Source organism: Leptidea sinapis, chromosome Z (genome assembly GCF_905404315.1).
Source record: "Leptidea sinapis chromosome Z, ilLepSina1.1, whole genome shotgun sequence".
In the NCBI taxonomy this organism is placed as follows: Eukaryota; Metazoa; Arthropoda; class Insecta; order Lepidoptera; family Pieridae; genus Leptidea; species Leptidea sinapis.
Window position 1 is genome coordinate 22,273,632 of NC_066312.1, and position 25,540 is coordinate 22,299,171.

Here is a 25,540-nt window from a genome sequence, read left to right on the forward strand (position 1 = left end):
CATTCAACAGGCATTCTGACTTATTAAGCTTGATGTAACACAGCTTATACTCTTGGCGGTTGCTTCATTCTGTTTCATCCATTCTTCAACGACTTTGTATTTCTATTGATAGTTTGAAGGAAGTTGTAATGCGATTTGAAATTGTGTGTATTTCATTGTCTTGGACTTAACAGCACTAGAAATAGAGTGCCTTGAAACTAGAAATTGCAAGAATCGATCAAGTGATTAATGCGGTGGAAAATTCACTTTATAAAACCGTATCGTCTCAATTATTTTGCATCTGAGTCCCGTCTCATCTCAATAATTTTGCTTTCCTACGTTGTGTATCACAAATACATTTGAGGGGAATTATAAGATTAAACTTGATTTATTATTTTGGCGTGAGAACTTTAACATACCTGACAATTACTGTCAAAATATGACAGACCAGTATATGTTTATACAGTATTTAAATACATTGACAATAATGATAATGTATTTAGGTCATCTAAATCAATCCAATTAATCCTATCTAAATAACAATTACTAATATTATGAATCTGAAATTTTTCTTTGAACGGTCTCCTCTGTATTTACCAGTTTGATTTCTATATTCTTTGGATTTAAATATTTTTTATTCGATTCATAATTCATAGTGTTGTATATCTATCATTAATCGGTATTTCACCTCTTAATGTGATGGTAAGTACATATATTCTAGGAAATACTTATTCTTAGTAAGTACATACAAAAGTCGTGTTTAAAATAATTTTATGCGGAAAATAACAATTTAAGAAGAGACACAAATAAAATATTTTCACTGTACTTGATCAGGCGTATTTGTCACAGACAGCAAATCTTTTATCAATTAAAGAAGAAACATGAACCAGTCAATAAATTTGCGTACTTTGAATATCAATCGGAAGGTGCGCATTCATAATAGTATTATATATAACGATCAAATATGTCTGATAGCGATATAGCGATAATTCAGAAAGTGAAAGTGTTCTGCCTCCTGCAAAGAAAGCAAAATCGCACTATGATACAATACCAAGTCATCAGAAAGGAAATTGTATTATTATGATTCAAGTGTGCATATGCCTGCATTAAAAACGTGTATATTTTGTTAAAATATAGTAATTGTATAATCTACTCTCTTGGTAGGTTAAAATTTAACTGTCTTCATTTTCTGGAGAAAATTCGTAATATTGTATTTTTTTATCATGCCATATTTAGTTCCTGTCATAATCTGTACTTTTGTGCCTATTACTTGTACAAAATAATTTTGATGTTTCACATCTGCCAGGCGTCCCGTGACGGCTCACAAATTTTGGATTCACTCAATAATTTTGAGTGGCGCTGGATTGTAATGAGCAGGGCGTATCATTTATTTTTCTCATAAATTAAAATCTTTTCGAAATAATTTTACCGTTTGACTATCAAACAACGCATCATTTGAATTTAATATTTAGTTTAGTTGATTTTGTCTGCATTTGAATAAAACTCTGCAGGTACGTTATAAAGTGAAATTTTTATTTCGTCGTCCCAAACTTTTTCGTCTTTGTGTTGCATGTCGCGTGACGGTCGGGCTTCTGCGAACTATATAGCAGCTGACCGTGTATTGTATAGACTATTACTCATTTGTGCCAGTGCTCCACGCAATTTTGTTTGTTTTTGTCAGTGTTATTTAAATGTCTATAATGTGAAAAAACGTTTCACTTCTACCGTGGTTTCATAAATCCACACAATCCTTTTTTTATCTTAATTAATTTATATTGTCACAAATTGAAATACTGTTAAATGGCACTTACAATGATTGCGACTGGACTGCTTTGTGCACTTGTAATCTCATGGGGTATAAGGGATTACAATATGGTCGAGCCACGTCGATACTACTTCAATTTAATTTGAATGTTTGCCCCTGAGTCTGTTATTTGTACTCTATCCCAGTGAGTAGTTGGAATAGAAATTAATTGAAGCGATTGGTTATTAGTTACTTGTTTACTAGTATTGAACCTCAATGTTATTGTCTTATGATTGTGTTATATTTTATAATAAACTCCCTAATGATATTAAAATATTACCTATTAAAAAAATTTAATGTATCGCAAAAAATAAATTAACATCTAAGGCCTATTATAATGTGAAAGAAACTAAACGATGCGGGAAACCCGTTCGAGGGACGTATGGTTCGTAAATTTGGTATTTCTTGTCCAACTCTCAGGTTTGGTTTTTACTCAAATTTTGGTTACAAATTCAATTTAATTCATCCCACAATTGAGGAATATCACTTTAAGAAAAACAAATTGTTTAGATTTGAAAGAGCGACATCTCAAGTCAAATTCCTAATAGAAGTGAGGGATATCACTTTAAAAATAACAAATTGTTTTGATTTATACTTAAGCCGATAAGGCCACGTTATTTCAGTTCAAGATCTCTTTTTGAGTGATGTACGCGACGGAGCTTCAAATCTTTATTGAATTCCTTTTTAGCTTTGCGGTCAGCTATGTAGTAATCAGTTCCTAACCATGTGCGCACTCGTTGTGACAGTACCGTTTTAATGAAACCTATTCCGTTTGTATTTTTTCGTTACATCATTATTATAGTGTTGCTTCCTCTAACATTATAGATATGAATATTTGTTACTGAATCATGATGAAACGATTGAATGAATGTCAATGAATAATGCACACATAAATTTTGAGCTCATTTAACGATAAATAAGTCACAGTAAACAAATATGTTTTGTGTGTATTAAAGTTTAAATGCTTTGACTATTATAGTTTTGAATTTTTATATGTTTAGATTTTCGCCACATTCTTTCACTACATTCACAGTTTTCGCATTGGTGTTAATGCTTAAAATGTATTTTACATATCAAAAGTGTTTTAATAATCCTATGTGCACAAAAATAATTTCCTCTGAAAACTTGAATTTTCTCCAAATGTGCAGTCAACCCTAATTCATCCCGGTTTGAGGGAGTTCCGGGGCGATGGTAATCACTCACTCCTAAAATGGGAAATTATTTTACAATTTGATTTTTAAAATTGCGCATATTAAAATCTGGACCTAAACAAAATTTACGGAAAAAATATATGATAAGAAAGTAATTGAACATCATGGTTGAATTTATAAAGGAGATGGCTGCCAAATTGTTAGGTGGCCTTTGAGATAAACCCGCAAATAGGCTTACTTGACAGATTTAAGCAGGACTTGTAAGTATTTAATATCAGCTTGTTTCCCTTCATGATTGCTGCTTCGTTTTTGCGTTTTGCCTGGACCTACACACAAACAGACGGAAAATTTATAAAGCATTTAATTGGTTTTGGTATTGATTTAGGAACTCACAGCAAGTATTCTACAAAAATGTTTAACGTAGAAACAATGTTGGGTTTCACATGAGCGAAGACTGGAGCGGCGTAAGTCATTACCGTTCGAATGCAAACCTTGAAGAGTGTTCGAGTGTTCCTTAAAGACATTTTACTGTGCCTACCTAACATTCTGTTTAGGCGGTACAGATAAATGTCACGTCACGTCGAAGTGCCGGTCATTTTCCGGACGCCTGAAGGTGAGCTGGGAGTCGAGGGTCACACCCAAGTTCTTGGCTGTGGACGTGAAAGGGATAGGGGAACCTAATAGATGAATGGGTTGATCCTGGCAGAAGCATCTGCGCTTGAGGTCGAAACGGACTACTGAGCTTTTATCCTTTATACGCCATTTCCTAAAGCAGGCTCCTAGCTCAATAACTGAGTGTTGGAGCTTGGAGAGGACTAATGATATCTGTTGTCACTAAACGTAGAGGGCGGTATCGTCAGTGAAGAGAGAGAGTTGTACTCCATTACTAGGGATGGCAATATAGTTGGTATATGTATGGAAGCGGTGAGAACTGAGCTCTGTGGAACCCCAGCCGTGAGCAGGCGTGGGGAAGAGACGAAATCTTCGTGTCTGAAACAAAAGGTACAGTTGTGGAGATATGAAGCCACTATGCGGACTAATCGGACTGGGTTACCTAGAGAGTGGTGTTTGTATATAAGTTCTTCATGCCAGACTTTGTCAAAAGCCTTGGTAACATCGAAAAAGACAGCGACTGTCTCCTTAAGTTTCGGATAAAACCGTTATAGATGTACTCTTTACTGTGGTGGACTTGTTGAGGGCATGAGTGTTGATCTTGAAAGCCAAATTGTTGGAGTTTTACTAAGGCAGGTCCGTCCGTTAGAAAGAGATGCTTTCTCATACGGATCAGAATAGTGCTTCGAACTTTATTGTGAGGTCACCAATTGGTGATGCTCGATCAGCGCCTCGAGGCGCTCCTTGGAGGACCTAGTTGACCGGAGTTTCCGTGCCAGTACGGAGAACTCGTTGATGTCAAATTTCCGCACTGCGGCGTAAACCTCTTCAAGGTCATTCAGGGGGCTATGCACTCCTGATTAAGGCTGGGGACGTACTGCCCGCCTGGGGTCACTGAAGGTGGCTGGGGTGGTATGGGAATAGGCATTAAATGTCTCTATGAATTGGAGAGTAACGGCCTGGTAGTCCTATTCCACAGTTGAGGAAAGATCGAGTCTGTGGCCGGAGGTAGCTTTGAAGGCTAATTTTTAGCAGCCTTTGACATAGAGGGACGAGTGGCACGGGGGCATCCACGGTAATTCGCGAGATGTCCTACCTGCCCGTAGAGCACGCATGCGGGAGGACTGTCCGCAACACGTGTGCGTTTGCACTTCTTTGGTGGAATGAGGTTCTAGGCACCTGGCAGGGGCGGACCAGGTGTTTTTGGTCGGTAGTGACGCGGCTATCCCTACTGGATATAGCCGTAAACCGTCATCTATGAGAAAGCCCAAGTTCAATGGTATCGGGTCTGCCGGTTTCTCTCAGACCTCCCGGTATGAAAAAGAAAAAAAGAAAAAGAAACTGCATACATATACAATACTTTTCGTAGCAGTGGCATAGGCGTAGCATAGCAGCGTAGGGCCGTCTCCTACGCTGTAGGCGACGTGAGCACAGAGCGGTTATAGCGACTGCTCGACATGGGGGCTGAGTCAGGAATCACGCGAAAAAACGTTCACAATGTCAAAAAGCGCTTCTTATGCTATATCTTTCTATTAATAATTATAAATTATTCTCTAAAGTTCTATGCCTTACCCCCTCAAACCTCTATTTTACTTTATTTCATATAATAATCATATTACAATGTTATTCATATTACAATATCTTACATACCCTTATTCTTCAAACATAGCACCTGGCGCCGCTTGTTTACGGAATTACGCGAGTTTTCTGAGAAGTGCATAGAAATAGTTATCTCGTTCCGCACCCCCGGAGTATATATACTGGCCCTAAGCAGCTATCGGGCACAATGACGTTACAGAATGCTGCATCGTGCAGTTGTATGCTTATTTCCTGTGTATTTTCACATTTATTACATTATTTATTCTTATTAGTACCCTATGTAAATAAATAATAAGACGGACATATACTTTATTGTCCATGAACACATAAGAGTCTTACTTATAACTTTAACTTAACTTTTAAGTAATCAGATCTTTGGAATTAAATATAATAGTCTAATATGACATATTAAGTACGTAATATAAATCTATCGCACTTTAAGTTATTAGTCCATTACTACTATTTGATTATTTATAATCTATAATACTAAAGATATCTATTTAAATCATTATGAGAATCTTATCAGTTGTACCGGTTGGTATCTGTTACCAGGTCTGTCGTGCTCATCCTCCTAGCGGGTAATATTTCAAACCTCAACTCGACAAAAGGAATATACTTACCAAAGGACAATGCCCATGGACGGCCCCACACTTAACACGTTATATCATAACCACATTTTAATTTAAAAAAATGTGTTATTTTTATATGTTTATATGTTTTATAACAACAATTATTTCACCCTAGAATTGAAAAACAAAATAAATAGTTACTTTACTTATTATGGGTACCTACGTCCACCAACTAAACCGTTAAATTCTATATTTATCACAAAGGTCGAAAATGTATTTTTATCGATTTTTAAAAATCGAATTAAAATTGATTGTTGGTTAGTAATAAAAAACACATAAATTATTATAAACTTAAAAATAATATTTTATTTGGTATTTTGAAAAAAAAAAATTTTTTTCAATATACGGCAATCAATAATATTATTTGAATACTAGGTGTTACTCGTGGTTTCACCCGCGTTAACTAAAGTTCGTAACTACTTAAATCTTGAAATTATTCTCACTCACTTCTAAATGAATAAAGCTTTATAATCGTAAAAGAATTATTAAAATCGATTTAGGAGTATCGGAGCTCAAACAATTAAAATAATTAAACAAACAAACTAATATTCCTCTTTCTAATATGAGTATAATAAAGAATTTAACCATTAACAAAAACGATATTAACTAAGTTTAAAAATGTTAATATTATTTTGTTAATCGGTTTGAATTAAGGGTTGACAAAATAATTATATAATTTTTTTTTTTAGATTATTTAAGTTTTATTTCATTATTTTTTATATGAGATGATGAATTATATACTTTTGTTGAAATGTTATATAGATATTAATAAAACAATAAAGGATATAATATTTAAAAAAAGACCTACATAAAGATTTTTTTGCCCATTAATCTAACGGGGGCTCTTTCTTGTAATCTAGTATTTTTAAAAATGATTAAAATATTAATATTTTATTGTATTTTGGTGTAAGCTGATGATTGTTACTAATGCTCGAAATAAATAAAATATAACAATAACAGAAACACTAACCTGTCATCGGAACCTCAATATTAGCAACTTAAAAAATAATATTACTTGTAAACCTGGGTGAATAAATGGAAATACCCTGATGAATATAAGAATACAAATTAAGTACTTGTCTATGAAACAAAGTAAAAATTATAGTGATACAATATTTTTTAGGGGTACCCGAAGCTCCTAAGCGGATGGTCATTCTCGTTCCAAGTCTCTGAGCTTTATGGTTTCAGATATACCGTATTGAATACATAGATGGAAATAATATAACACACACACACACACATACACACATATTCTTAGAAGTTATACTTTTATTTTATTTTATCTGATTTTGATAATTTGATTGACTATGTAGGTAATGATATCTTGTACCGAGAAGTCTCTGACAGCTGAAATACAGTTCATACTGTTTAGCTGTCTTTGCTCCCTGTTTTGTATGTTAATAATTAATAATATAATTTAGAACTATTTGTAACTTGTAACTACTAACTATTATTAATTAATGTTTGGGAAATAAAGTTATTATTATTGTTATTATCTATGAACTTTGAAATTTTTATTATATAGTAATGTGAAGTCAATGAGATCTGCTCGGCTGTTGCATTCCTGTAGCTAAAGTAACCCAATTTGTTAATAACAGTAGCACCTCGCACCTGAGCCACTTGTAAACTGTATAACACGAGGAAATTTCCCCATTATGTTAAGTTTATATTAGTACTTCATCAAGTTTGAAATGTTAATTACTCCGTAACGCAAGTCTATCGAAATAATTAGATGGGTATTATTAATTAAACACTGCCTTATCGTATTTATTGTAATAACAAAACTTCATCTTTCAATTCTTAGTTCTGTTGCATTGTAATTTACGTAAACGACAACATAGATTCTTAAATAGAAAATTTTAAATTGTTTGTTAAGTCTTCATTAGGTATCTTCAAGAAACCATTACTACGCATCCGATGCGCATCTGTTACATGCCTGAATATATTTTTATACATTTCAGAGTGCAACACAAGAGAGAGAAAAACAGTTCGCATTTTTCATATTTATATAAATATTATCTTGATTCTCTTAATAAGAAATTATGTGACATGTTATATTTTTTTCATGATTTTACCTAACCGTAGAATATCTATATATGTCTATTAAAATTTCAAGGTACAAAGACAATCATTGCTTAGATTAAATCTAATAACTGAAGTACACCAAAGTTTTAAGCACATTTACATCGTGTCTCCAATTAAAAAAACGAATTAAATAATTAAACTTGATAGCAGTCAACTTACACTTATTTATTCCGGTTTATAATCTAGTAATGTTCATACTCATCATCGTACTTTGCTTATTATTAATATTAGTAGCTTAAACCACAGGTTTAGAATATACTAACGCCTACACGACCTGACAGTCCTATTATGCGTGACCAATTTTGATTAGTCATTGTGTGCGTGTGCTAGTGCATTTATATTCAAAATACTAAGGAGCTAATGTCAAGCGTGGCTGACTATTTGCGGGTTGTCAGTCAAAATAGCTTACAGTCGCTGTATTTTTCCATCTTGGTGTATCTCCGTTAGAGATGTGCTTCTCTCTCGCGCGCTTCTTTTGTCTACGCGCTATTATATTGTAAGTCCAATCTCCAAATATATCCGTTAGCTCACCAGTACATTGAGATATTATGTGAAACTGTTCTGAAATATTTAATTTGCCACAATAAATTCGGGACAAGATTGGTGTATAGGATAGGTGTTCGACGGGTGAGGGGTGCGGGATGAAAGGTGAGCCAGGATCGTGAGCGGCCTCTCTCTAGCTCTCACTGTGTTTTCAGCTTTCATGCTGTCTACACAGTTTGACGTTCGGGGTACGTTTTCGCGCGCAGCCATTGGCCGTTCGCGGCCGGCAAAAGCCCGATAATGTTTTCGAACGCGTTGAAAGTTTTCAAGTTCGGCCGCGGTGACGACTCCTCGGGATCTTCGGGTAAGTCAACAGGTGGAAACAATAATATTAAATCTTACTGTCATTTATCATTCGCTTCTTATATTTGTACGGAGAAATATACATTTCTTATATGTTGCGAATACTGTTTTTCAAGTTGGTTCTGTTTCTCATTTAATTTATTATTTTAAATTGTTATTTTATTAATGATTTTTAAATATAGAAACTGTTGTTGAAACCGATATTTTTGAACTTTCTCCTGAAGTTCGTTTATTTTGAAGCATTTCTATTAACTCTTTCTCTAAGAAAGCTTAAAAAACATTTTTTTTAAATATTAATAATTGTTAGAATGAGTTTGAAATCTGATCTTGAGTTTCAGTTTGAAAAATTATTAAGAGACTTAAAATATAAAAGAAGTTACGTGAAATTAGCGTAACACTCTAATTTTGATTAACTTTAGCTGAAATTCATTTTTTTATATTGAAATACTTTTACATGAATTATTTATCTTGCTTGCTATGGGTTGTATAACAGCGGGATTCGAACCCGAAACCTGGCAATATGGCACAGTAGACATATGTACCAGTACGGAAACTCCCTACAAACGTTCGAAATGACACAGACAAACATGCGCATCGACGAGGCCCCTAAGCGGTTTTCGCGGTCAAGACGAGTCGAGTGTCACGTTGTTTAAAAATGCCAGCGCATTGCGTGGAATCGTATACGGCTATTTGCACTCGGCTCCATCAAAACTCTTGGTTTTTCGTTTTTAAACTACAAAGTAGAATTATAGTATATTATAAGTATGATTTACTGTTATATTATTATTATAAATTAGTAGGTATTCGAATAATAAGTTCGTGAGTTCGATTATAATAAATTCGTGAACATAATTCACAATGTTAAGCTGAGATGGCGTCTGCAATATTTATTTTCAATTTTTTTTATGAGTGTGGTTTGGTTTACGAGGATGCTTTTTTATAAGTATTTATTTATTTTCTACAAAAAATATTTACCTACATGTGTTTTGTCATGGTTTTCGTGGGTGTTGAAAAAATACCAGCTAGTGCTGTCAAAATGAAAATTCAAGATGGCGGATGCAAAAAATTATGAACTCTTTCGGCACAGTTGTCATTTTTATGGTTTTCGAGGGTGCTGAAATAGCTGGTGCTGTCAAAATGTAAATCCAAGATGGCGGCCGCGTGAACTTGACAATTTTTGCATAATGGGTTTCATGGTTTTTGTGGGTGCTCAAACTGTAAGTGCTGAAATAGACAGTGCTGTCAAAATATAAATCCTATATGGTGGCTACATAAAATTATCAACTTTTTATAATTGCTTTTATGATTCTCGAAGGCGTTGACGCCGATAATGACTTAAAAAAAAAATATCACATATATCCTCAACCCTAGATTTCAGGAACAGTATTTGTAAAACACTCCACAAGTGTACTACAGCTAGGAAAGCATTTCTTCACGGTGGAAGAATTTAGCCTTTGTGTTTTTTTTTATAATAAAATTGAATAGTTAAATTTTGGTCTGCTCCTTTCTTCTCATACATAAAGGATCAATTCGAACCCGAACTAAAGATCTTAAGCTACTACATAAATGTTACATTTTAAACAGCAAGTGCTTGTCAGTAGCTGATGTCAGAAGTAGGTTGACCCTATATCACATATACCCTCACCCCTAGATTTCAGGAACAGTATTTGTAAAACACTCCACAAGTGTACTATAGCTAGGAAAGAATTTCTTCACGGTGGAAGAATCTAGCCTTTGCTATCTCCAATTAAAAAAAATAAAAAGTTACTGTAGTGGCTTTTCTTGGCCTCTCTACCCTACACAAATCTTTTAGTATTTCTGCAGCATATGCACTCGTTGCATCCCAGGCTACTTCAGAAGTAAGCACAACGCTGATAAGGTTATCAGGTGTAATGCTTCTACCTACTATCTTCTCCCATTTGTCCCGAGCGGCAATGTATCGAAGGCATTTAAAAAATACATGATGCGCATGTTTGATCGCGTCTGTGCAGTTTAGGCAATCTGGGGAGGCCTCGTGATTAAATCTGTGGAGCTACTGTCTATCTATCGGTGACCAGAGATCATCTGGACCAGGTAGTAGTTAACCTCCCCTTATTTACTAATACTTGTGGTAAACCCATGCCGCAATTTCGAGTATCAGCCGGCAGGTCCTCCACCGTCTTTCCATCGTTGGATACTTCTCTGTTTTTGTTTGTTTTTGAGTTCAGGTGGCAACATTGGGGTTTCCGTTTTCCTGTCATAGAACATCGCTCTACGTTCTTTAGCCACTATATCTGGGGGGTAGGGTTCCAGCTATGACAAAGGCAGCATCGCCCGAGACTTTACGGAAAGCTACGCGGAGAGCACTCAGTCTGTAAGCTGGTGTGATTTTGTGTTGTACCTCTGGTACCGTTGTGCTTTACTGGTGCTTCTCACCATGTGGCGATTCCGTACATTAGTATTGACGTACCAACCGATGAACCCTTCTTAAAAAGGGTCCATTGTTATTGCGACATTCTCTGTCCCCACTCTTATGAATCGGGTGAATCCTTGACTTGGCTCTTATAAATTATCCACGTTGGTTTAAAATTTTCTGCGGGAATAATATCAGAGTCCACGGCTGTATTAACTTTGAGATTATTTATAATCATTGTTGACGTTTCATATACATTGGTTAGGAATAAAACAAATGAGTGGTGATGAGATTTTCAGGTTATTGGGGTAGATTGAATGTTAATAATTCAGGGTTTTTTTTATATTATATTATGGGATTACGTGTGGATGTTCTAGGTCGTTGTAGGTCTATGTTGGTTTGATTTGGTTTGTTAGAGTATGTGATCTCTTTGATAGGTTTTGAGGTATGAGGGGGTCAAAATGGCTCCAAATGGTTCGTGTACATACAAATAGTATTGCTTAGCAGTTGTTAACTTGGCTGGACATGCTACCGCGTGTTTTATTCAAAGATGATTGAATATCACACTTTAAGTTCCATATTAAAAATAGAACTATAAAATTAGATTATTTCATTGGCCTCTTGCTATTACTCTATTGAAAAAAGATTTACTCCAAGACAAAAACCAACCCCCAGAAGACTCATGCTTGCGCGTTTACCACTAAAAAAATCCCATTTGTCGTATGACCGCTCTTCGACAACCCTTCCCTTAAAGACTCGCCTAGTTTCGGAATACTGAGTCTCGAAACCTCGAGCGATTGCCAATTCCGTGGCCATCTGAGGGGCAAAGCCAAATTGGCTTCGAAGAAGTTGGGCGTCATTAATAGAGCAATACTTAAAGCCGGCTCATATTCTAGCGCTCTACAAAGCGCAGGTCCGGCCACACATGGAGTATTGCTGTCATCTCCGGTCCGGCGCACTCCAGTATCAGCTTGATCCATTTGACCGCGTGCAACACAGAGCAACTCGAATTATCGGGGACCCACTGCTCTGTGAACGGCTGGATCACTTGGCGTTGCGAAGAGACGTCGTTTCATTGTGTGTCTTCTACCGCATTTGTCACGGGGAGTGTTCCGAACAGCTGTTTAACCTGATTCCTGCCACCGAATTCCACCTTCGCATGACACGCCGCAAGTTAGGATATCATCCCCACCATCTGGATGTGTGGCGGTCCTCTACAGTGCAGTTTTCAAGGAGCTTTCTTCCACGTACTACAAAGCTGTGGAATGAGCTTCCTTGTGCGGTGTTTCCGAGACGATACGACATGGGTACTTTCAAAAAAAGCGCGTACATCTTCCTTAAAGGCCGTCAACGCTCCTGTGATTCCTCTGGTGTTGCAAGAGAATATGGGCGGTGGTGATCACTTAAAACCAACACCGTACTCTCGTTTGTCCTCCAATTCCATAAAAAAAAAATACAAAAACCATCGAGGCTTTTTGCTGAGGCTTTTTATATCGAATCTCAAACATCCACAAACAATTTATTGATATAACTGTACACAAATTTTAAAATTGAAATTTCAACTGCCTCAAGTATGTGATTTATTGATTTGATCACTATGTAAGTTTTTTTTTTATAAATCAGTGGCATTTTTACCAAATAAAAATAGTCATTCACTATCGTTGCTTACTCTTATTAACATTACATTATTAAAATTCTTTGAATTGAAATTGAAAATTCTTTCACAAAGCCTTCTTACACAAACAATTATTTCAAGCTTTAAATTTGATGCATTCAAATATGATAATTTATATTAAAACAATTTGTTCCTTATTACATTTTATGAAATGTAATAAAGATTGCAAAAGAATGTATTTTTTTTTATTTAAAACGCTTTTATCCTTGAACACGATTCATATATTGGATGCAGCACTTTACAAACTAATTTGTTATGTATATTACAGCAATTGTAAAATACTCTATTGATTGAAAAGAGTGGCCGTTGACTTTCTTGTATGTTATTCTCACGTGGTCTACCTTTTCCGAACATATGGCAGAGAGATAATTTTAAGCTTAATTGAATAAAGATTATTTGACTTGAACATAAACTCTAGATATTGCTTGGGTTTGTTGGGGTCAGATCTCACACGATGACAATAATTTCAAATCTCTAAAGAAAGTATATTGAAATTACAATATTTGCAATTTGTTGTTGAAATATAAAAATTGTAATCCACTGACATCAATTGCTCTTTTAACATTATGTTACCATTATGTTTATTGGGGTTGTGTGTTCTGGCATTTGATTGTATCGTGCATTTTGCGAGGAACTTCTTGCCTACTCATGATTGTCTCGCCTGTTTGTGGAATTATTTATCAACGGCAGTGTTCCCGAACCGACCTGACACCTGTCAAAAGCTCTATACTTCTTAACTTTTCCGACGTAATTATTATATTTTGGTTATCTTACCCTGACTATATACTTAGTCTGGCCATAATCACTGTTACAGTTAGAAATAAACAAAATATTACATTTGAATTTGGAATCTGTCATTTTTTATGATTGTTCATTGAGTTTTCTCATTTTGGCGCCAATACATTGTACGATATGAAATTGGAGTGGTTGATGAAGAAAATCGAATCGCTTTGGTTGCATTACACAAAGTAGGTATGCATTTTTTAAAAGTCTCCATACGCTTGGTATTAGTAAAATGTTTGTGTAGGTTGGTTTGGTCTTGGTTGGAAACGAACGTTTCGGACTTGATAAGAGCTGAAGACTGGCCGTCGTTTAGTCCCGATCTTAATCCACTGTATTAAGATTTATGGTCAGTTTTAGAGAGTAAGGCTTGCTCTCAACGCCATTATACTTTGGAGTCCCTAAAGCAATCCGTACGATTGGCTGTGAAGAATTTTCCCATGGAAAGTGTGCGTGCTTCTATTAATAACTGACCTCAAGATTTAAAGGACTTTTTATAATTTTTTTTTAAATGTATCCCGAAATTTTTTAAGGTTTCCTGTCAATCAGGGGGTTTTGAATTTCATTCGGACGAAGTCGTGTTTAGAATATAGTCATGAAAAGATACAGATAGATAGACAAAATATTGCAAAATTGTTTCAGTGATTTTCACGTTTATTTATCAAACAAAACAATGTGATGAACACAAGTCTCTGTTGCCATCAAAAGGCATAAAGGCGTAAAAAACAGTTGGCAAATATTTTTAGCGCAAATGCTTATATAAGTTTTTGAAAACGGCACATTCATATTTTTAGTATCTTCATCAATATTTATAGGATCTCTATTATTCAAATGGAGTGGCAATGGTGGCCGTTGAAGAATGGCAAACTCAGGGTTTTTGGAAACAAGGTCACTTTGAAATATTGTAGAAGAAAATATACAGATATACACAAAAATATTTTTTTTTCATTCGTACCGACAACTGCAATCGGTTCATCGTGGTATGGTTACCCAACTGATAATCGGTACCCAAAATCTTGGATTATTGCCGTTGTGACCGTGGACGATTGTGGACGATCGTAATGAATATGCATGTGGCGTTATTTAATTCGACACTGCATGAAATGTTAAGATATGTACATTTATAAAAGTAACTAAGTATATTATACAACGATACTGAAGAATGTGATAATTATATGACAAATAAATATGTTAATATTATGATTAATTACTTAGTAAACTTAGCCGAACATTAAGTAACTCAATGCACAATTTGTCCTAGAATTAAAAGCTTATTTTTATTATATTATATCTTTCTACGAGCAATTCTTGTATAAATATAATCTGAATCTCAACTACAGCTACAACGATTTTCATAAAATTTAGTGATAAATCGATCTAGTTTCAATTTAAAAAAAAATAGTTTTATATGTGTTTTAACGAGAAACAGCTACAATAACATTAGATACAAAGGTATATTTCGCCACTATATACAAAACTGTAATAGCTCAGATGGGCCATTGGGTGATCCGGAAAGCAGAAGACCCCGGTTTGAAGACAGATGTCCGATTAGTTTTTTTTTGTTCAAGTTTTGTACATTTTTAAAAATCCGAGCAAGGCTCGAGAATCGACTACCGAGTACTTTTCTTAAATATAGTTTTTGTTTAATTAGTCTATAGAAATTTCTGTATTGTCAGTTATATAAAGCTGTATTTTATTCTTTTTTATTTTTGTTGAAGAGAGGATGAGAGAGACCTGATTTTAAGTGATCACCGAGGCCTTCATCCTCTTGCAAAACCAGTGGAATCACTGGGGCGTGATATATTTGTTGTAAAGCTTTGTCCGTTGAAGTTTCACTTCTGCTATGAGTTCCAGTACACATTAAGATGTTTTTTCTTTTACTGACCTACGAAATGAATAAAATAAAATAAATTAACTTCCATTATGTTATTTTATGAAATTCATTTGTTAACTCTTTGGTCATGTAATTAAGAATATTACTTGTACCTTCACTTAATTATACAGAAAAATGCTTTATAAAATTTACATATATATATATATATAAACCCTTCATGTTTCATACTTTTTTCTATATATTAATGTCTTCTGTATGAAAACGTTAGTCTACCAGTTTTAGGAATAAACCTATTTACTGATCCAACAGTTGCTCCGTTCCAAGCTCGTTATATCGTTGTATTTTTGCATTCCAGTTAGCTGAACTGGAAAAATGAATGATATTTCTCTTTGTGGAAACTTGACGATACCTAAATAAAGTAAGAATCGATAGAACTTGAAATACATGCAGTAAAGGACACCAACACGCAATCAATGGATTTTTGATGACTCGAGGGTATTTCAGACGATTTGTTTTAATCTGCATGGAATTTTAAATAATTTAATTTAAATCTTAAGCCATCTGGATAGGTTGGCGGTTTTCTGCACTGTGGAGGAACGCCTTGAAAACAAGGAACTTTCCTCATTCAAACAAGCTGTGGAATGTTTTTTCTTGTGCGGTGTTTTCCAGGACGATACGATATACAAAAAATGCTTGTACACTTTTCCAAAACCCCAGCAACTCTCCTTTGATTCCACTGGTGTTGTTGATGTATATTTATTATATTGTGATATTAAATGGGATAGACGTTTACGTAACGTAGCATAAATATTGCTTATGCTAGTACGAGAACAACCACGGAGTAAAATAGCTTTGCTAATTTATAACAAATTCACTAAATTTATACTACGATCTGCGAACTACAACCTAAGAAGTGCGTTTTCTTCAAGTGAGTTTTTTAGCAGTCAATGAGAAAATAAGTAGAAGAAGTGACGTGTGATAAAGTATTTCATATTATGATTCTTCACATGCTCATTAAATGTTCCATCTTAAGGGCTTTTATAATTCACATTGTGTTAACGTAGTGACTGACTAGATCCTTGAGCACATCCTAATGGCTACAGTATCCGAACACATCGTGATTATTGGCGATTCCAACACCCATAACGCCGAATGGCTCGGCTCACTGACTATCGATCTTGACCATATTGCCTATGGTAGTATTATTAATGTGTGTGTTTAAGGTATTGTGTATTATAAATACTTCCGTTGTTCTATAAATATGACTGATGATCTTTCATTATGACTCCATTTTTATAACTATCTCACTGCAGGCGGTCTCAGCCACAGCAATAAATCTACGTTGTGTGGTTTCTCAATAAATCACATCTATTGTCTCTTCGAGATATAGCGACATTTGAGTGGAATAATTTTCAAATTTTGAAATAAAATATAATCTTTACCTGTACACACATTAGAACAATTCTATATTTATTACATTTACTGGCAAACATTGCGACGTTCACTGTGTTTAGTACTTAATTCTTTCAAAATTAATGACGAAATTACTACGTAAGCCCACCTTATGGAATGCTTTGAAAAACGTCGAAATACATGTTGTACATTCATTTCAACTTCAATGAAAATCACGGATTTTAAGACTTATCGGTTAAATTTTGCTGAAATGCATTTGGTTGATAAGAAAATAAACAAATTATGGTCATAAAAGACATTTCAAATTATCTTCAATTAAAAAAATTCTCATCGACCAAGCTTTAAGCTCAGCACTCCCCAACTTGTTCCTCTTCTGATGTTTTGAAAACTCATTAACGTGAGCTTGTAGACAGATTATTCTTCAAAAATAATAATTCTTAAAAAATATTCCAAAGAGATTTTATTTCTGTTAAACATTGTAAAATCTTCAATCATCCTTTATTTGCGTTTTTGCGGAGAGCGCGTGTTTGACTAGTTTAATAAATGAATTGATGCATTGCATGTATGATAAGAGTGTGGATAGATTAGAAAATATCTTCATAGAGAACCACAATAAAATGAGAAAAAATCAATTCAACATATCACGATTTGCGAACACAAAAAAGTGATAAAGAAGTTTACTTGTCACAAATCTCTAACACTAACACAAAACATTGTTAATACTCGTAATAATAGATTAAAAAAATACTATAAATGGCGGCCAAATAACATCTGTCAGATATCGCTATTGTTCTGCGTCTCATAGTAACGGCGTTCATTACAAACAGCATCCGGTATCCGCTGCCACTATATCGCGTCCACGATTTACCACGGCGTGAATTACGCTTAACTTATCCATGACAAATTTAGTCCTCTTCATCTATAGTTGCTTTATAAAACCCAGAAACGCTACCGGGCAAGAATGTGAAGCCGTAAACGGACTTTCACGCTGCGATTGCGGACATTCATAGACAACTCTTGGTACTATGTACTCTGCTTTTTGCCTTAGGGTCATCGATACGACCTACCTGACAGACGAACTAGACCTGTGCAGTACTGAACAACAACACAAACACATCGACCATATAACCTGATATAGATATAGATGCCTGAAAAAGGGTAAATAGCTGAAATAAATAATAAAAGTAAAACGTCTAGAGGTTCACTGAGCACTGTATTTTCTATACTGTACCGATGGAGGCTAAGCCGTCAAGTTGTCTTTGTAACGCTTTTTTGCTTAAACTAAGAGAGCGCAACGATTCAACGTGGTACTTTGTAACTCCGATTTCGAACTTCCGATTATTTAGAATTAAACAAACTAGGGAGCAGAAGTTAGTATGATATGTAAGTATATCCACGCTTCACATACAATAATACGATATAAGTAGCACTGTCTTCAAGAGAACTAAAGAAGTCCAACTGCTTACGGCCGTTCCCAATATTCAGTCTATCTCTTACTTGAGATAAAAATCGTAACTTTCGTTGAATTTTATGTCCCAATAAACTTATCGACGGTAACTCACCTTATCCGTGCACGCTGTATGCCAATGCGACGTCGTATAGCTTACCAGCGATAAAAAGTTTGTATGGAAATTGCAATTCACGCGTCCTAAAAGCGATAACAATGACTTATCGGGTATATTGGGACAGCTTCAGATTATTGACAGCTAATTACTGACAGTAAAAGGTAGTAATTTATCTCTATCTGTAGATATAATATTGGGAACGTGCGTTAGTCAATCCTGACTAAAGTAGGATACCTCACTTGCACTCCGGGAATGACAACAGAAGTGAAATAGTAGATTGTTAACCGAGGGTCGAAAGAATCAATTTCCGAGGTATTTAGACTTTGGTCCGAGTAGGAATTGATTCTTTTACCCGTGTTAAACACTCTACTTTTCATTTCGAATATGAAGAAAATAAAACTAGTTGTTTATCTAAACTATTTATTGTTAATATATATAATAATATTAGTAGTACCTATTTAAAATTAATTGTCAAATTAGGATAATTTACGTCGACTGTTTAAATTTTATATATGGAACTCACCGCGTAATTGTTGCGGTCTATTCCGCTCAAAGAAGTTTGCGCTAAGTTCACACTGGCTGTTTAGAAAGTCACATGGCCGTAGACTTTTTTAATGAATTTTTTTACGTAAACTCTTGACAAATGACAGCAGTTCTATTTTTAAAGTTCATTCCGAAAGTAATTTGTATGAGTTTTTCCCTCTCTATAGAGGGAAGCAGCATTTTCCACCCAATAATCAGATCAAAAGAACATTACTTTCCGAGTATGAGAAATGAAAAATAATTTATAACCTTGAAGACTCTCAGGTAACGTAATCTGGCACAACAAGTAATAATAGTTATTTATAGGACCTAATATACAATATACAATAAAGCAGGATAGAAATAGGCGTACTCGTATAGCATGCACTTTTATAAGCTCGCCAATTAGGGCGCGTTTAAGGCTGAATAATGGAATACTTGTTGGTTTTCCTGTAATAATGACATCGACATTGAAATCTTCATAATTTCATTTTCATGATAAAAATGTAGACTTTCTATTATAAAATTTAATGGTACTATTTTGGTTTGACCGATTCAATAAAATCTTAATCATTATGACATGATATAATTTCTGCCATTGAAAGTAAACACCACACGTTTTTATATTTGTATATTTTTAAGTTTCTTCTTTTTCTTTTGTGTTAAAATAAATATTTTTGCTTTCTTTCTTTCAAAGTTGGTAAAATGCATGTCATGAAACTTTAACTATTAATATTTTTGAGTGGAAAACGGCTAGAGGTTCACTGAGCACTGTATTTTCTATGCTGTACCGATTGAGACTAAGCCGTCAAGTTGTCTTTGTAACGCTTTTTTGCTTAAACTAAGAGAGCGCAACGATTCAACGTGGTACTTTGTAACTCCGATTCCGAACTTCCGATTATTTAGAATTAAACAAACTAGGGAGCAGAAGCTAGTATGATATGTAAGTATATCCACGCTTCACATACAAAAAAACTTATGTTACTCCTTTTTTCTCCTCATGTCATACTTTCCAAGTCGAAGCCCCTTTACAAGGTCATGTGGCTTTTTTATGACTATAAAAGACGATGCGAGTAGGACGTTCAGCTCATTGTAATTGATACGCCCTGCCCATTGCAGTGCCACTTGAATAAACTCTTGGGAAGCTCAAATGATGGAAGTTTTGAGAGAAGTGCCTTGTGCCATACAATCAAAGGCCTTTGCTATAATCAGGCTAAGTGCCAGGCCTCCTTCGTTGCTTTCGATAGCCATCGCGCATCTATGTGTTGGGTATACCAGAAGATCGCCTTCCGACTGACCATGGCGAAAGCCTTACTGTCGGTCGTTGATCAACTGGTAACTTCCTAGGTATACCAAGAGCTGGCGGTTAAGTATGCTCTATGATTTTGGACAGCCGGGTGGTAATAGCTATAGGCTATTACCTCCCTGCTCTGCTATAGTTTGCCGGATCCGAACTGTCTCTGTTTTTTGGATCGGATGGATAAGGGCTGACTTCCATGAGTTAGGGATGAGTAAGGGCCTTTTGAATATGAGTGCGGGAATAAACGCGTTAACACCGGCGTCAACTCAGGGGCACACTTCTAAGCATCATTGGAGAAATGTCATCCGACCTGGTCGACTTCTCGCCCAACAGTTTTCTGTCTGAACTGTGATTCAGGCATGCATCAGGCAGCTTTGACACCATGGGATGGTCGGCGGTGTTTTTCCGTTGTCGTCAAGATTCGAGTTGGAGACAAAAAGAGCTGCTCACAGAATATCCGCTTTCTCTTTAGCTGTATGGGCCAGGGTGTCATTCCTCACATGCAACGGTGGCAGGGACGGCTGGTTAAAGTTACCAAGAGCAGCTTTTGACAACGACTAGAACTTGCGTGTTCCAGTCGGGAAACTTGCAAAAAAGGAACGCATCCTTTCACAATCTGCTGACTTATAGTGCCAAACGCAACGGGTCGCTGCTGGTCTGCGACGTGGCCGTCGGATAGGCACTCCACTCCTGACCAGGCAATGGTTGGATGTTCCGAGACACAATAATGCTTACACATTGTGGCAGAAAAAGGATATGTATTTGTTTTAATATTCGATGTAAATGACGAAAAATGTATCTCGAGGATGTGTGAGCACATTATAAATTGCAACTGCTATTAACAAATTAGGACAAAAGAATGTAATATTTCATTTTTCGCCAATAACTCAAACATTATTAATATAAAAAAATGATTTGCAATTTCCAATGAAAAAGTCTCGATATCTGGAACTGTACCACTATATTCTATTAGTTTAATTAGCCGAAAATATGTATTCGCGCGACCGTTAGAGTTTGGGTATGGTAGACTTCCGCTTAAAGACAGTGGATCACATAAAACATTTTTTATTGTAATAAAAATTAATTTTAAATTTGATTAAATAGTGATATTATCTAGACAGTTAAACTAATAAATCCCATAAAAATAATTGTAATACTTATACGTGCAATCCGTTGTGTATCGTGTGTGCACTGTGGACACAGATAACATAATTATGTATTATCAACACACAAACGCAGGGTACTTGAATATGGTTGATGTGTATGTGCTTATAAAATTTGCCAGATATCATTAATTTGTATAGGGAGATATTTTCGAACTGCCAAATACATATACATAGAGTTATTCTCAATGTTTGTATCAGCGATTACGACCGTAGATTAAGTTATTTTGGTGGTTTTTGCAAAACATTGACTAAACTTTATTCATGTACGAAGCTTAGACGCGATCAAAGTAGGAAGCTAAACACGGATTATGCTTTTTCATCAGAGGTACCCCACTAGCACGTAGCGAAATTTTGACTCAGGTATACAAAGGCGTAATCCCGGACTTGTGGAACTCAACGCTTTTTCATCCGATCCATATCAAAAGGTATGACGGATCATTTAACATCAGGTGACCCGTACTCTAGTTGGTCCTCCTTTTCCATAAAAAAATAACTCTATCATTGATAAGTAACTATAAACAGTATGTGTTGTTATCGCAATATGTACGCAAGTAAAGTAAAATATTGCTTAACTTTCGTTTAAGTTTACTAAGTAGTAATTAATATTTATTTTTCATGTATCATCGCCAATATCCAGTGCTCGAGTATCATTAGTGTCTCACCATTAATACTGTTGATATAATTAACTGAACAAGATAATCCGATAAAAATATTTTTTAAGTAAACAAAAAATTGCATATGCTTTGTTCTTATGTAAAAAAATATAGTGCTCGGGTGAAAACGCTAGAATAGCTAGTAAAGAATAAACTAAGAATATATAGTTATGTTGTACCATAACTAACTAAATTTTTTTTTGTTTAGAGCCCAGGTCGAATCGATCGATCTCAAGCAGCAGCAGCTCAGGCAGTTTGAGAAGCAGATGGTCTATTACGAAACGCATCACTGATTTTGTTGGTAAATATCCCTTCTAACATATACCTAGTCTAGTCATAAGTTCTATCTATATCTAAAATGCGTAGTAATAGTTAATAATATATAGTAACATTATCTAAATGTACATATAAAATTCAACATAATCACCCTACTTCCTACTTATATTATATTATCTTATCTTATATATAAAACAAAGTCGTGTTAGTTACACCATTTATAACTCAAGAACGGCTAGACCATTTTTTCTGTTGTTTGATTTTTTGGGTTTCTCTTAGTCCGGAATAGGATAATAAGTAATAAAATATCGAAAAAATCACAAAAAAATATAATTATAAAAACATTTATTTTCTCATACATTTTGTATGGATTGACATTTTCATGACATCTCGAGAATACAAAGAATTCAATGAAGTTTTTTGTTAGGTTCACGCCACATTAATAATAAAATACAACTGACAGTGCACGTCATGTTATTCAAGTTGACTGGTGGGTGCAATGACGTTCTTATGTATAGAATGTCATTGGGGGGGTGTGTTTGTTTCGAGTTTCTATTAGCTTATTGTGCCATCTTTCCCGACATAGACGTAATGCAACTATGATTCGAAACATTGCGAATTGGACTGACGAAGAATAAGAAATTGCAGATAAAAGGCACCGCGTTAGTATGGGCTCGACGTTGTGTTTCTGAATCACAAGAGCAAAGCGAGGCAGCCAGTAAACCTCAGAGATCAACAACTAGATAATTTTCAACGCACAAGTTAATTTATGAAGTACTGATTTGAATCGAGCAGCGTTTCGATACCGCTTGCATACTAGCGTTCACTTTGGGTCAATGGACGTTCAACGGACAACAACGGAATCACGACATTTTCTAGCAAACACTCAAAAATACAATGATTGTTTCCAAATGTCCTCATTTGGGGCAGACATTATCTAAGAACGACGATTTATTCCGACATTCAGGGTATTAATTTATTTATATTCTTACAAACAATACAGTAGAAGAATAACATACCTACAATACTTATTCGCATGTATTATTTATGCTAATACTAAAAAATAAGTGTTTACAAATCATTAATACGGACTTTGCTTTTGATTTTGTAGATACAAGGACAGATACACCATCGAATTGGATCATTGCAATCTCTCGAAGATGCACACCATAAATTTTTACAATTATACTTCATGGGCACCATGGAGGAATAACGACATGAAGAGATCAATACAGCATTGATAATAGCAATTCTTCATGATCTGCAGCAACTACTTCATGAACATTTTGCATGTCGTGTTAGCGCGCATGTCTTTCATTTCCGATCCGTCTCGCATTCGCCATGACCATTAACAAATCTCAAGGCCAATTCTTGAAAGTTTGTGGTCTGAATCTAGAAAATCCATTTCCCATGGTCAATATATATATATATAATAATCCACAAACTTTCCACAAAATATATATATATATATATATATTTTGTGGAAAGTTTGTGGTCTGAATCTAGAAAATCCATTTCCCATGCTCAATCCATATATATATACAGGGTGGTCCAAAAGTTCGTTAACATTTGAATCGGTTGCCGCGTCTAGCAGCGGCGGCGGAGGGGGCTGGAGGGGTTACGCATTGCAAGACCGCTCTTGGCCGCAATAGGAATTTAGTACCATGGCGTCGTTCAGCGGTAGTCAATGTGCGTTTTGTGTACGCGAGTACTATCGAAACAACGATTCTGCGACCTTAGCTCAACGAAAGTTTTGCAATCATTACAAGATACGACACAAAAATCAAGCTCCATCAGGTGTGTTAATTAAAAAATGGGTGCTCAAGTTTGAGAAGACGGGTTCAATAATGGATTTATCTCGATCTGGCCGGCCTAGAACGTCGAGGGACCCCGAAAACGTGGAACGAGAAAAATCGTCTGTTCGTGACCAACCTGGACTTTCAACTCGAAAGCGGTCTGCTGTCCTTATCGTGCCAAGATCATGATGTATTAAACCGCATTCTCAAGAAAGATTTAAGTCTACATTCCTATAAAATCTAAATGGTGCAGAAATTAAGGCCTCAGGACCATGCCACTAGGTTGCAGTTTGCGAACGAAATGGTAGAGTGATTCACCAGTTTTACAAACATTTTTTTCTCAACGAGGCACACTTCCACCTAAATGGGCATGTTAATAGACAAAATTGTCGTTATTGGAGTGACACTATGTCATGGTGATCAAAAACCCCTGCATTCCAGCCAACTAACCCAGTAACTCTTGACGAATTAAAGGATCGTATTCGCACAGAAATCCAAAACATCTCAACAGAAACATGTAAAGCTGTTATCGAAAATTTCCGCTCTAGATTGCAGCAATGCCAGAATAATGAAGGATTGCATATGTATGATGTGATTTTTAAGAAATAAATTTCTCTTTTGTTTACTATCGAAAACAATAAACAATTTTGATCTACTGTAATTAGTTTTTTTTTAATCATCATTTCAATTATAAACGGACTTTTGGTCCAACCTGTATATATATATATAGATTTCCACGTATATAGTCACTTATCACAATATACTTGAAATTTGATAGGAATATTCCTTTCGTCGAGTAGAGGTCAGCTAAGAACGGATTTTACGAAATTCCATCGGCGAGAGTTTTTTTTAACAGAACAACGTCTGTGGGGTCTGGCTCCACTGTCGGTACTCGAGGCATTCGTGCTCGAGCGTACGGTATGGACCTCTAGGACGTCGTTACGCTGCTTGTCGTCGACAGCCTGGTGACGTTGCAGTTTTAAAAAACAATACGGAGGTTATTTCTTTGTCACCAGAAGTGTAAAGGATTCAAGATCACTTAATTTGGTAATTAAATAATAATCGAAAAATCGGTAATTAAGTAATTTACCGATTTGTCGATGTTGTTTTTGAAGGAAGGTTAAAACCAAAAAATAGTTTCATAGCTACTGTTAACAAAGCCGTTTGATACCGAAAATACATTTTTTCGCCACCTTCAATACGTAAAAATTGAATTAAGAGTTTGAATTTACAAGAAATTCATTTTTGTGAAAATAAGTTCATGCTACCGTCAATATTTAAGACTTAACTTTTGTATTAGCAAATAAAAATATATTGTCTCTAATGAGTACTTAATTGTACCATCACATTATTAGAAATAAATTGTTACGTGAGTTGCTATTTTGTGATTGTTTATTTTGTTTTTGTTTATTTTCTGTAAATCATAGTAGTAAATTCACTGATCCGTTAAGCTGATAAAGCCT

General features: G+C 35.2%; 1 protein-coding gene across 1 annotated transcript in view; it reads left to right on the forward strand.

Moving 5' to 3' along the window:
* The first annotated feature begins 8,642 nt into the window (after positions 1–8,642).
* The window catches only part of LOC126978987 (uncharacterized), a 185,115-nt gene continuing 168,217 nt past the window's right edge, over positions 8,643–25,540 (forward strand). Inside the window, exon 1 of the mRNA XM_050828125.1 lies at positions 8,643–8,706. Within this exon, the coding sequence (XP_050684082.1) occupies positions 8,643–8,706 (64 nt within the window). The remainder of the gene's footprint in view (positions 8,707–25,540) is intronic.